This window comes from Netta rufina, assembly GCF_964035555.1.
Source record: "Netta rufina genome assembly, chromosome: 3".
NCBI classification, from domain to species: Eukaryota; Metazoa; Chordata; class Aves; order Anseriformes; family Anatidae; genus Netta; species Netta rufina.
This window is the reverse complement of record NC_140125.1, coordinates 9,996,519-10,011,315: the sequence shown is the minus strand read 5'-3', so window position 1 is coordinate 10,011,315 and position 14,797 is coordinate 9,996,519. Positions and strand designations below refer to the sequence as shown.

The following is a 14,797-nucleotide window of genomic DNA, read 5'->3' as shown; positions in this document are numbered from 1 at the left end:
TGCAGCAGTCTTGTTGACTCATAAAAGCTGTGTTCATACAATAGCCAGCAATGAGCAGTATTTTTCAGAGATTTTAAGAGCACACCTCCTGCTATGTATTTCGCATTCTAGTTTGCTGGGGCTGAAGGTGTATGAAAGAAACAGTTTTAAGTTTCTTAGATATTGCAAAAGATAGTTCCTCCTCTCATCCTGGAAAATCCTGACAGACCAGTTGGATACCTTTCAGGCCTTAACTAAGAAGTTTATCTGCTCATCCCACTGTCTTTTTTACTGTAGAAAGACCTGAGACACCCCTACGAACTGAGAATCTGACTAATTTAAACAGATGGCTAATCCCAGTGCTGTCTGCAATGGACATCTACATCATCATCATCATCAGAAACAGAATAACCTCTTAAAAAGTGGAGTCTGTAAGAAAAATGGAATTACCAAAGGAATGAAGGTAAGGCTTAATTGTTTACCACAATTGTCTCAATAGTGAAAACAAATAGTTGCAACATTGCTTATTAAGCTAGTTTTACGAAGGTCTCAGTCTTCATTGAACAGGTGGTATGGCATTGGCTTGTGTGTTAAGTTTTATAATCTCAGAATGTGCTGCTGCATTGTTTTCTGTCATCCTAAACTGCAGTAAGAGTTGTGGATGCTCGCGAACAAACTGTTTGTGTACTAACGAGGCTCTAGTTCATATCAAGCTCAGCAAACGCATGCACCTTGAAGGACAGTAGTTTCCTTTTAAAGCTTAACCAACTGTGGAGTTGACTCTGTGTTGTATGAATCACTGGTGGAAAGCAGTTTTATCAACCTGAAGTGTGTGTGGAGTGAGTTTCAATGTATGATTTATTGCTGTACAAATATAACAACAACAACAACAAAACGTAGGCAGGAGAAGCTGTCTTTTCCTGATGCTTACATTAGTGCAATGTTGGCTTGATACCTACTTCACTGATGCCTGCTTTCCAGCCTTGAACAGCTTAAAATCCACGTCAGTTTACTTACCATTTTCTCGAGCTGTTCTCTGTCAAACCAACACTTCTCATTTATGTGAACATTTTGTAAAGTAGTTGAAGTGCAGCATGCCAAAGAACAAACCACAAAACCAAAGGTGTTCTTTTGCCAGAAGAGACGAAGTCTTAAATGTTGTCTGTCTGCAATACCAGTTCTGCTTGGGAACGTACTGTCTGTCTTAAAGTATCCTAATTCTGGATCTTAGTGTGGTCATTAGTAGAACCTCTTGTAGTGACTAGGAGAAGGCTGGCTTTACAGCATGGTGCCATGGTGAGAGGAGGATGGAGAAGTTGCTTCAGGAGCCTGAGCTCTCACCTGACTGTGTCTCTTTGGAGCCTGTTGAAAGCTTTAGACAAGCATGGCAAGGGCTCCACTGCTTTACAAGTAAACTGCTATCTTAAATCTTTTTTAAATGGAGCTGTCATGCACCTAGCACTCTAATGAAGGCACGCCCAGTGTCAAGCTTAATGATTGTCTGGCTTTAGGTGTCTCCCTTGGTATGGGTGTTTCCTGATCGCTGGCTTGCGTAGGATGAGGAGAGCACAAAAGCTTGTGCAATGACTGAAAAGGCCTTTCCTGAGATTTGCTTCCAGAAACCTAATTTAGCATCCTTTAATATATTACATATATTTCCTCATCATTTTATATATGAACTATTTGCCACTATGGTATCTGAAATCTTTTCTTTTGGATTGAATAGCAAATTTCAAGGACTAAACCTTGCCACTTGTTCGTTGCTTACTTGCTACAAATGAGCAGTTTTCAAGCAGTAAGCTCCCAGGAGAGTATTAATTAGAATTGCCTTTCTAAATCAGAAAGATATGGCCAGAGAAATGAAGTAGATTATTACTAAAGGTAAGCAAAAGGGTAGCAAAGGCTGGGCTGAAAGGGATGGTAAAGAAATGAAGTGTTGGTAGAGATAGTGCCCATAGCACTTCACTAATCCAGCAGCTATGCAGTTGGAGGAGAAAGGGAGAGAAGTACTGAACCATTGGTAAATACTTCTTGTGGCTGAGGAAGAGTTGAGGATGTAAAGCCTTAGAAAGTTCAGGAGGGTTATCAAAGGCAGATTTGGGAAATCCGGGTCTGGCACTGTGTTATGAATTACATGCCATTTCCCCTGTCTTCCTGCTTCAAATGCAGGTTGAGAAAGAAGGAAACAATAACAGACAAGAGCTCTGTACGAAACAGGAATCTCATTCCCGGTAGGAATCTCCCCATTCCTGTCTGGTCTGTTTCCCCACCCCAGCTGCCTCACCCTGTACAGTACTTATGCTTTATCCTATTTTGCAGGAATAGATATTGTTCCTTTCTACCTTGTCTGTTTACATGGCTTACTGCTGTAGGTGTGCAACATCACCCAGTCTTATACTCACAACACCTTGCTGAGGTGTGCTCCCACCTTTTACAGCTGGGATCTGAAGAGCAAGGAAAATGGCAGCTGGGTGCACAAGGAAACCTGTGCAGGAACCAGACACAAGTTCAGCATGATTCCAGTCGTCATCCTTTTCTCCTCTTTTGTCCTTTCTCCATATTGCCCTGATGTCCCTAATACTGTGTCATGTGCTCACACGCATGTATATATCAATGGTCTCTTCAACAGATTGATTCATAATTAAGCACCTTACATAGGAGAGGAAATAGTGCTAGAACGTTCAGGATGTGGCTGATGATACTGCTTCTAGCACCTGAGACTTGTGGCAGTTCTGAGGTCTTGAGCTTTATAACAGCTGTGTTACTTGCAAGGACAGGGTGATGCTCTGGTTTGAGAGAGAGAGCTGATGTTGCTGAGGCTGCAGTAAGGGCACAGCACGGTGAAGGTTTCTAAGCCAGGAATATGTAGCAATATCTGCACACAATTGGCTGACTGGAACATCAGGCTTTGCAAAACTCAGCTCCATAAACCTCTTTTCTAAGGAGCCCACAGGAAGCACTGCCTTTGGAAGCACTGCCTTTGAAAACACTGGTTCAGGAACAACGTATTTTGCATCTTTGTGATGTAAGAACTTTTGTGTGTGTATGTGCGTGACAAGAGAGAGAGAAACAATTCTAATAAAGCAAAGCCTCCTGTTTTCTGAACTAAAGATTTTGTTTAACGGGTTGGGGAGGGTAATTAGGGATGATCAAATGCAGGGGAGCAGGAAGGGAGGTTCTCTTCACTTCTAGCAGTCTGTGGCACACCAAGGGCAGGAAAGGAGGTAGCTAAGCAATAAAGAAGCAGTGAAGCATCCTGCCAGAAGAGATGCTGTTGCTTCTGGCAAAGAAATATGCTTTGCCATGGTGGAGAGGGGACTGTTCATTTGAATAGCTTCTGTGATTATTTGAAGTCTAACTCTCTTGGAAGCTGGACCACAGTTAGACCTTAGCTTTGGGAGGTGGGTCATGGGCCATCTCTTCCATTTAATTACTGCTTGTAACATAGGCATACGCTTAATATTCTTCCAGAACTTAAAACCTGGACTGATCTTCATGTAAGGCACATTTCAATAGTTAACCTATTTTGTTATCTAACTGCAGTAGACAGGAGAAGGTATTTTCCTAGCTGTGGTTTCTTTTGCTATGTACTGCCACTGGTTGGGTGTCACCTGTAGGGGACATTGTATTTTAAAACAATAGGTGTTTTTCCCATGGGAACAATATTTTTTCCTATGGTAAACATTCAACGATTTTATTTCTTTGATGGATCACTTCATTGGATGCCTTAGAAAGCCTCCAAGACAATATCAATCTATTCATGAATTCGTTTTTTCTTGCCTACATTATAATGGCAGTAGCTTGGAAGATACTTGCAGTGAAGAGACTATAGCCTTTTCCAGGAGTTCCAAACTTTTTTCTGAAAAAGAAAAGAACATGGACGGATACCAGACTCAGTAACCTCTGTCTTGCTTTTTTAATGGTCAGAAGACATGATGACCTCTGGCGTTGGGGGCCCTAAAATTCAGAAGCTGATTGTATTTGCCTTCTGTCCTCCAACATCTGGTCCTCCTCCTAACTTTTCTACTCTGCTATTGATTCAATACTCCAGCAGCCACCTTCTGTCCCTTCCATGCTTTTTCTTACCCTGCTTTTCTTCCTCTCTTTTCTGCACTACAGCATCACTGCCAAATGAAGATTTTAAAGAAAACATTAAAAAAAAAAAAAAAATTATGAAAAGAATATGCCATGCAGCTGGTCTCACTGGATTCATTTTCTTGTATGTTGTAAATGCCTTCTCGAATTGCTTTGTGCTGTGTCTTCTCACACATTTACTTCATGTGCTTTTGCAGTAATTAGTGTAACTGGGGCATTCTGGATGCAAGCTCAATATAAATGTTAATGAGTCCTGTGGGGAAAAAAAATAAGCTAATTCCTGCAATTAGGGTGATGTGATAAGGCTATTAATAAGAGAAGAGAATGGAGGGAGTGCTTAAGGCTGATCAGACTACAGTTTTTCCAAGTTTGTAACCTCATCTGTGCAACAGTAATGATCATAATATTTTTTTTCCTCCAAAATATCTTTTGTTGTTGTTGTTGCTTTGTATAAAAAAAAAAAAAAGTGAAAACTGATATTGTTGGCCCCAGCATGGTTCATTTCCAACACCTAAGCCTTTTGGACCTGTTCAATTATGCGTGTTTTAGTGGAAAGTGGAATACCCATATGAGTTTTATAGCTGTAGTGACAGCAGGAAAGTATTAAGAGTTGGTTTCCAGTCTGCATTCCCTACCGATTACTTTACCTGTTGCTTCAGCTGCAGCATAGACATGATCTCCTCATCCTCAGTTCCTGCCTTCTTCTCTCCTCAGTTTCGGGCCCTGGAAATTTGTTGCTTTGTACCAGCACTCTCAGCTATTAATCACAGGTCTCAGATCCACACCCTTGTTTCTGTCATTTGCCCTGCTATGTGATGAGCTCAATGCATTGGAAGCAGGAAATGTCAAAGGCTACCTTCAGCAAACTGAGATGTGACTGGAGTGTGGGCACATGTAACAGTCAAGGACTCGTGTAGCAATGTTTAAAGTATGTTGCATGAGATTTTACATACAAGACTGGAGATTGTTTGCATAGTACACTAAGTTTCCAGTAACACTGTAGTCCCACTCCTGTTAATGGCTGGAAATCTCTAAATTCAAGTAATTAATTTTTGGTGGTGATTGGGAATAGCAAGCATGGATTTACCAAAGGTAAATGATGTTTGACTGACTGTCTTCTATGATGAAGTGACTAGCCAAAACAGCATGTAAATATTTGCTTTGGATTGACAGGCCTAGCAAACAGAAAAGCAGATGATAATTCGGGGGGACAAAGGAACTCAAGAAAGATGTCGGGTGTTTCAGTACAACCTCCTCCTAGCACAAGAACAGTTCATCGCTGTATTCGTGAAAACAAGTAAAACATTAGAGGCTGGCTTAGTTAACCAGGTAACCCATGATTGATCTCCAGTGCAGCCAGGCAGTATAATAAGAGGTGGAAACAGGAATGGGCTACAAAAAAAAGTATGTAAGAGTGGTGTTAGGAAAGCCAAAGCCCACCTAGAGTTGACATTTACAAAGGATATCAAGGGGAGCAAGAAGAGCTCTTACTGCTATATTACTAGTAAATGAATTAACACAGAAAATAAGGCTAGTTTCTGAATGGGGTGGGTGACTTAGTGATGGCAGACACAGGTAAAGCTGAGGTACTTCATGCTGGTTTTGCCTCAGTTTTCACTAATAAATTCTCCTCTGTTGCCTCAAACTACCAGATTTGAGGAGGAGAGGAACTACCAGTAGTGGAAGAAGTTTTAGTCATGGATCTCTTGAGAAATTTCAAACCTAATAAGTGAATGGGACCAGAAGGGGTGCATCCAAGTATGCTGGCTAATGTCATAGCGAGATCTCACCCTATCCATGACCTTCCAAAGATGGTATCAAAGAAGATCCCTAATAACTTTAGACAGGCAAATGTTCCACCTCTCTTCAAGATGTATATAACTTCTAGCAAAGATCATTACTGAAAGCATAAAGGTGGTGGTGATTGGGAATAGGAAGCATGGATTTGCCAGAGGTAAATGATGTTTGACTGATTGTCTTCTACGATGAAGTGAACACATCTGTGAATGAGAGTAGTGATGGGTGTCACCTACCTTGTCTTTATCAATGCAGTCCTTGTATGCTAGTTGGGACATTACGGTCTTGATGGGTCGAGTAGTGTATGGGTTAATAACTGACTGGATCATTGGGCTCCAAGGGTAGTGGTTAGTGGTGCATGATTTGCCTGGAGGCTGGTTACAAGCGGAGTTCTCAGGGGTCTGTCCTGGGATTTTTCCTGTTTAATGATTTTATCAACAAAATGGAGAAAGGAGACAGAACGCCTGCTTGCCAGCTTTGGCGACAACATCAGACAACATGCTCAAGAACAGGGCCATCATTTAGAGAGATCTAGACAGGCTGGAGGAATGTATCAGCAGAAGCATCATGTAAGTCAACAAGCACAAATGCAAAGCTGCAATACATTGGTACAGGCTGGGGACTGACCGACTTGGGAGCAGTTTTGCCAAGAAAGTCTGTGAGTCTTGGCAGACAGCCCACTACATATGAAACAGCAGTGCAGCCTGGCAGGGAGGAAGACTGTCAGTATCCTGGGCTATATTAAAAGGAGCATAGCCAGTGTATTGATCCACTCTTACCTGGCACTTTTCACATGACAATCTAGGATGCTGCACTCAGCTTTGGGTCCACCAATACAAGAAGCTGGAGTGACTCCTGTACTATAAGGAGGCAGCATTTCTCTGACACTATAGTGATGGACAGAATGATGATGATGATAAAAAAGCCCCGTGGGGCTCCGGCAGGTAATTAATTACCTGGTAAGATAGTGATATGTATTAGTTGTATGTGCCATTCAGGCTTCCACATTCTGGAAAATCACTCTTCAGTGTCAAATGTCAGAGGGGCTGCCAGCGTTAAAAAACAACAAGGAAATTTCATTTAGTTTCACTAGTCCTATGAACAAAGCTAGTGGAATTTGTCTCCATCTTTTAGCAATTTTTGATCAAATGGAGGTTTTTCAGAGGGTGAAGATTCAGCCAGCTTTGGTAATGATTTCAAAAGAACAGCCAAAGGATCAACCCTCCTGCAGAATTTCAAGTCCTTCCTTCAAAGAATGAATACATTGAACTTGCTCAGTAAAAATATAGTGTGCAATTTTTAGTTGAACTGAAACAAAATGTGGGTGTGTTTTGTTTGTTTGCTGGGCTTCCCCAATCCTTATTGCTTTAACCAAGCTTTAAAAAATAAATCTGAGGCAGACACTTGGTCTGCAACGTGTCATCCAGAAGGGCTAAAATCTGGGAAATCACTTGCAACCATTACTGTGTATGTACCTGAACTGCACGGCCTGTGAGTGCCTCCAAGCTCCTGAGTTTTGCTTTGACACTGGTGTGAACAGGAGACCAGAACTCCAGAAGGTGCCACAGCACATGCTGGTGCTTCTCTGGACAGTGACTATGTGCCCCGTTACCTTCATATTGCACAAAAACTGTATTATCCCTATCTCCTGGATGGCTGTGGTACACTCATTACAAAAAGCACTGCTGTGCATTCTGTGCTTTTTTGCTGTATTCTCCTGGAGCTCCTTTCTCACTAACTATGTATTAAACTCCCAGATCAGGATTATATTTTCTCCTTGGGTAAAAGACCGCTTTTTTCACAGCAGCTTGTTATTGCTCAGTAGAGGTAACGAGTAAAAAGAAGGCCATGAAGTGGCTAGTCCCATTGCCTGCATACTAATGCCCCTCCAGGGTGAGAATTAATTACCTTTGCAAGTTGTAAGTAGCAGTCTGGCTTTCAGAAACAAGCAAGGTAATACACGTTTTCTACCCGCTGTGTCGGCGAGGGATGTAGCTGGCTGCCTTCCATTGCAGGAGCAAGTTCATGAATATAATGGGCACAATGATAAGGTAATGGTTGCTTAGGGACTGTTCTAGGTGTCTGTAAAACCTGACTTTAGCCAGAATAATGGTTAACATCATGTTGTTTCTCACAGCTTGCTGCTTGCAAGTGTGCAGTGGTGATTCAAATCCTGTTTTATTGTGTACTAGACACTATAAAGAGCCCTTAATTTATCACTGTACACGGGTCTGTTTCTGCTGCCAACAGAATTATGAACTCTCTCAAGGATTATTATTTTTTAATTTCTTTTTGAAGAAAATTAACATTTGTTGTGGCTAAGACTGTGGCACCGAGCAGCAAAACAGGAAATTAAATTTCCTTACAATGACCATTGGCTCAGCCAGAGAATTCCTGCCATTCCTGGCAGCTAACTTTTCCACAGAAAACACTTTCTGAAAGCAACCAAGCCAGAAGTTTTGTGAGGCCATTGTCTGAGAGAGCTGTCATTGTGGGATGGATGTTGAGTTGGGAAGAAAAACAGAGCGTAAGGAGCAGAGCAGGCAGGAATAAACAGTTTTCTGAGCCAGACCAGAGTACCAAGGGGGTTTCACACTTTGGGATGCATTAATTCAGCCAGATAGCTAGAGCAACAAGATGCCTTCGGTATGAAACTGTGAGGTGAGCAGCTGAATTCCCAGGGCAGCAATCATCGACGTACACCCATGTTTTCAGCACCAAGGTAATGCTTAACCTGTTCGGGCCAGGTGACTTTCTCCCTTCCCTGTTTCTACAAAGGGGTCCAACACCAGTTTGAGAGGGACCCATGTCTGTCTTCAGTCTGAGGAAGAAGATGCTCCTGCTGCAATTGATCTGAGACTGAAAGCTTTTTGAATTCCTGGGAGATCATCTGGTGTAGATGTAATGCAGCAAAGATTTGTCTGTTCTGATCATCTCAGTCTTTTTGGAAATCATTCAGCTGTATCCTTTTTTTTCGCTCCTTCAGCCAAGCACAGCCTTTGGCATCTGCTATGTTATTTCCCCCTCTTCCATAAAAATCTATTTCCACCCCACTCAGCCTACCAAGAATCGAGGATTTATCGACTGAGCAACAGGAATATGGAAAGGGATATCTGCGGTGGGAAGCTGAGACCTGCAGTCACATCACGCTGCGCTCTGCTTCCTCCAGGAACTTCCATTTGAGTTGCTGCTTTCTTGTCACTGCTGCTGATTCATGTGGGCTGAAAGGCTGCCATCCAGCCCTCCCCGTGACTCATATGTAGCTATCTGAGACTTCATCCTGGCCAATCTTCACAAGCTGTTGGCCTGCGCTTGGAGTCACAGCGGCCATTTGTACGCTCCTGAGCTTCTTGGGGTGTTCTGTGAGAGTGACTCAGCCTGTCTCCATCTTCAAGCTTCTGTCTCTTCCTTGTGCCTTCACAAAACTTTCCGTATTTCTTTTGAAGGGAACATTCTTCCCTTAGTTTGGCCCCTTTAGGTTACCTGCAAGAAGTGCAAAGGCAGCTAGGATCAGGATGTTGTACATGCTGCTGTGGGGCAGATTCATGAAGATCACCCAAACCACTGCCTAGAGAGGGCAGAACACAGGTGTTTCCACCCAGTCCTCAGCAGCCGTGAGTCAGTGACTGTAGTGATTTGATACAGGAACCACGGAGGCTGGGGAATATAACTTGAGAAATAAATTAAAGACTGTCAGTGAATGTCAGCTCTTACCTCATTGTCAGCTGCTCCCAGAAAGAATCCCAGCCCTGTGATCTGATCAGACGTATCTCCTGCTCAGGCCACATGCTGAGCAGCCTCACTGCTAGCACTTCAGGTGCTGCACAGAAACCAACACCAAGCAATGAAACAATTCACAGGCACAATTCAACATTAATGAGATTTTGTGGAAGACATTTCATGGTCCAAGAGAATGTTTGAAAAATAAGCATGTTTTTTCAGTTCTTTAAGATCATATTCACATAAATTCAACTGTTTGAGCTTTTTGGACTTCTGGCAATCTCTCTTTACACCAGGCATGCTCAAAAGGATCATTTTATTTATTTTATTTATTTTTGACTGCATGTCTGTTGATGTCGTCTCTTCTTTATATAAGGCATTACTCTCCTGTGTTGTCACTACAATTTTTCCTTGCATCATTGTTTTATATAAACAGCTTTTTGGTTTGCATATGTGGGTGGTGAAATTGTATGGGAGGTTCTAGCAGGTACCAGGGAGTGTTAATACCCAAGGGGGAAGTTTTGTTGCTTTTTGTTGTTTTGTTTTAATCACAAAGGAAACAAAACTGTGATTTGATGAAATCGTCACCCCTCTTCCTCTCTTCTAATCATAGTTGTCTCTAACCTAGGAGCTATCATCCTCGGTTGCTTTTCACTTGCTTTAGGTTATGTCAGAACCGATAGTGAAGTTTTTATGAGCCTTTAAGTAGTGAATTGTTGCACCTGTAAGTGAATATATCAGGAGCATTACAAACTGGTTCTGGTTGGTGTGTGTGTGTGTGTGTTACAGCACAGTGTAATCCCAGGTTGAGAAATGCAAAATTACTTTATCAAATAATGTATGAAGAATGCCACATGGGTGGAATTGTTTATTAGTCATTTTTGGCTTTAGATACATTTCGTAATAGCATCTCTTTAAGTTGAACTCAGAACCTTTGAGTCTGGTATCTGATTCTTACTCATAAGCAAGCAGGAATAATTAAAGATTCCAAAACAAAGCACAAACATTTGCCACAATCTACAACTTTTAAAGGAAAAAGTTAATGTTTTGTTCATTTGTTTCATTCTGTGACAATTATACTGTTAATACATGTTAAGCCTAATTGTTCTTAAAATCTGCATTTGTTTTCGAGAGACAGCCTATTCCGTCATCCGACTTAATTTTGAGATGTATACAAATTAAACTGGTATGTTGATATGCATAGTGTGAAACATTGGATATTTTGTGTGTATTTATAAGATTTGGCAAAATAACTATGGGCTGGTTTTCTGTCTTGAGACAGAATACATGGACTTTGGGAACTGAGCATCTTTAACCCAAGATGAAACTGAATTTTAGTAAACCTTTTGTACTAGGAGAAGTATAAGTTGCTGCATTCCTTGAAAAGGAATTAATTGGCCTTCTCATGTGTCATATTCGCTAGCTAAAGAATGAAAATTCTGCAAAAAGATAAGTCTTTAACCTGAAATGCACCGGACCAAGAAGGCCTGCAGTGAGGCTGCCATCTTTTTGTTTGTTTTGTGAGCATGGATGGGTGAGTTGGCAGGCCCCGAAGTCTTGGCTTCTGGGCAGTGGTGCTCAGTGTGCAAACCCAGCAGAGGACTTGTTTTTTCAGCAAAAACTGATGTCTAGAAGATCCTTCTGTTTTCCTTCATGACAAAGTATTCCCAAGCATGCAGGTTCACCTGTTTCCAGCAAGTTTTTCTCTGTACTTCATTGGTGTCTTAGCTCTCCTAAATTTCTCTTCTGTTGAGAAATTTATTCTGTTTACTGACTTACTGGATAAGGGAAGTCCTGCCATCACTTTTTTGATTTCAGAAAGAAATTACCATGTTGGTTTTTTTTTTTTTTTTTCATTAGAGATACATCTTTAGAGGTTATGCAAGAGTGAAAGTCACCAGACTCTTTGCCAGTAATGAACAAGACCATGTAACCAAGAATGACAGATCAAAAATGGAACTCTATCAACTTACGTTCCCCCACACACACTTCCAACCCAAAGTATTGATTAACTGATATATTTGAAAATGTTGACATGGACTTCTATGCTGTTAGGACAACAGAAATTAAGCAAAGGAAGGTAAAAACCATCTTTACTTATCTATAGGTGGAAAACATTCTAATGCTGGCCTAGAAAAGGTACTATTAGTAGTTTTTATATCTGATGTTCAGTATAACTGGAGACCTGTTGAGAACTTCTCATGCACATGGGCTGAGAACTATGTTTTTATGAAACTGAGCTAAAGCATATATTTTTATTTAATTCTTTTATTATTATTAGCAGAAACTCTGGCTTTTTTGGCTGTTACAGTATGTAGCTGATGAGAAACAAAGTGCTGCAATCCTCTAATTATGTTGCAGAAATGTTAATGTTTACAGGAAACAATTTAATTCGACAAGTTATTCAGATTCTTAAAGCATGCCTATGCTTATAGGTGTCAAAAATATGTGTGTTTGGGGATATTGTATGGGGGGGGAAAACTACATAATTTCATAAATAGTATTATACAAACTGTGCCGAAAGTTAATAATCTTAGTTCATTTTGACCTAGTTTTCTATAGAAGCAGGGCATATGTAGCAGCAGTAGCTGTCTGTCAACTCCTTAATAACTTGTGAACCTGTTAGCCATTTTCAGCGGGATTTGACAAAGTCGTGTCATCCTTTCTTTCCTTAAAGCAGGCAGCTGGGCACAGGAGAAAAAGCTCTGCATATTCCTTGTTTAAAGAGGAGCTGCTGTGTGAACTCATTTCTCCTGTACCCTTTCTAGTAGAAAGGAGATTTGATCTATGTCTCAAGTAAGAAGGAAGTTTCCATTGGTGTGTTTCTTAATTTGATAGCAAAGTCAGTCTACGTGACGCATCTACAGAAACCCAGAATTTATTATTCCCCAGGTCTGCAGATCTCTGTTTACTTCTGCTCTAGCTTATTTCTGTGTGGAATGTACTTTATTGCTTTTCTGTGGAATTTTTTTGGACTGTAAACTTTCTGACTCTCTTTTCTGTTCTAGTAAAATACTTGGTACACATAGGAGTGGTATCTATTAAGTGCCTTTTCAGAGGGCTTTTTCATCAGCCTTCCCATGTTTTGCAAATATCAGTAGCCTATCATCCATACTGTGTAATGTAGTTGAGCTATCTCCTTCTCTAGTTGCTGCAGTTAAGCCAGGATAGGAAAATGGACTTTGGTCTCATTTCTCACAGGACACTTCTCCTCTGCCAGTCTATCTACAGGTGGAACTTGAGTTTAAATTAAATGTACTAAATCACAGTTACTGATTTGCAGTAATTCAATTCTCATTCAGTCATCCATTAGTTCTTCATCTTTAGAGACTGGGTCCAAAGGTAAGCATGTTCAAAGTCATCATTGTCATCTAACTGGCGCTTCCCCAATTCACAAAGGCTGTATGATTTCAGTTCACCTCCTGCTGATCACATATTGCACCTTCTCAGCAACAGCATTCTCTAGTGAAGATGTATTTTGAGACATCAGCATAAAGACAGAAATGCAATGGAAACAAAACTCTCACCCTGTGACAGGTAGTTTTCGTAAGCTTGGGCAGAAGTTCGGTAGTTAGGCATTTTGGAGAGCTTTAACTACTTTCCTGAGATTTAGGGGATCATAATTAGAAGATTTTTCTGAGCTACTCACACAATAACTTGATAGTGTGGAAAGTCTGTCAGAGAGCTTTTAACCAGATGCAAGAAAGGCTTCTCCTTAGAAACAAAGTTTGGAAGACTGTCAGAATAGGTATTAAGTGTTCCTTAGTTTTCTTCTTGTTTTGGGTGATGATTTGTTGGCATGGCAATCAAAATATCTCAGCACTGTGACACTTCTCAGTAAATAACCAATGGCTGACTGACAGTAATTTGTCTGCGGACTTTGCTGTTTGCCACTTACTCCTATTCCCCCTTCCTCCAGCTTTTGCATCATCCTGACTTATGGCTAGCATTTCCAGACTGCATTTAGTCACTGTTGCATTTGTGGCTGTGCTACGTGTCCTTTTTTTCCATTTGAATGAAAAAAAAAAATTATATTCATTTTCCTCAAGACTCATTCAGGGTTTGCAATGCAGCGTTTCCACAAAGGTATGGCAGATGGGCACGTATCATATTTTGGCAACTGTATTTGCCAACCATACTTTCTTGGAATAGGAAACATTTACGTATCAGATGATGATGGTGATAGCCAGAGTTACAACTCTGATGATAAATCTTCTGGCACAATTTCCTGAAACTTGTAGTAGAAGCACATAAGCCAGTAATACTTTCTATACTATTGGACAAGGCTTTTTTCTTACCTTGATAGAACTGCTAGCTTCTTGTTTCTCTCTTAGATCCATTCAGCCATGGTTAAAACAAGCAATCACACCCATGTTTTGTCCATTTACACATTCTGGTAGGTCATTGCAAATTAGAACAAGAATTAGTGATTTTTGGGCCATATCATTCAGCATGTAGGATGTAGCAGAGCTCATAAACAACATTATTTAAACAACTGAATGGGTAAGAACACTGCCAGAGCTTAGAAATATTCTGTATTTTGAAAATATAGTTAAATCTCTCTCATTTAAAAAAATAAAATAAAATAAAAAAATAAAATAAAATAAAATAAAATAATCAAATGACAAGACATTGAAGGAGAAGGATATCCCTAAAGCTGACAGAAGTAGTTTTTACATACTGGTCACTTCTGGAATAGGAAAATTCATTATTGAGCTGCAGGATATCTAATTTATTTAACATTGGTCAGTTCACATATTCAGATTACTGATCAGCTACATATAAAGCTTTGCATGTCATAAACCAGTCAGGTTAGAATTATAATGAGTTGCTTTAGGTCCCACTTTCACATCTGTTATGAGAAAAATGTGCTTGGGAGAAAGACATGCCTACTTGGTACAACTTCTAAGTATTCACAAAGCAGTATTACGGACAAGGAATCACACGAGGATAAAGCATGAACTTCTGTAACTTCTTCTCGCTTTCGAGTCAAGTTCAGTAAAATCTGTATTAGTCAATGCAAGGGACAGGTGACAAGTTGCCATGCAGGGTGGAAATTGGGGGGTGAGATAAAGCACTGGTTGAACTGGAGAGTCTGGCTTGTTCGGTTGTCCTGAGGAGCGAGCTCTGTTCAGCAGTGTGGTAGTGCTCCGATGGAGTGAGGTGGAGCTGCCCGAGGCAGCAAAATGCACTGTGAGAACTAGGT

General features: G+C 40.7%; 1 protein-coding gene across 1 annotated transcript in view; it reads left to right on the top strand.

Annotated features, from left to right (window-relative positions):
- Positions 1 to 325: 325 nt before the first annotated feature.
- SPTLC3 (serine palmitoyltransferase long chain base subunit 3) overlaps positions 326 to 14,797 on the top strand; it is a gene marked incomplete at both ends in the record, with an annotated part of 84,412 nt that continues 69,940 nt past the window's right edge. Inside the window, one exon of the mRNA XM_084283653.1 lies at positions 326 to 442. Coding sequence (XP_084139779.1) covers positions 326 to 442 — 117 coding nt within the window. The remainder of the gene's footprint in view (positions 443 to 14,797) is intronic.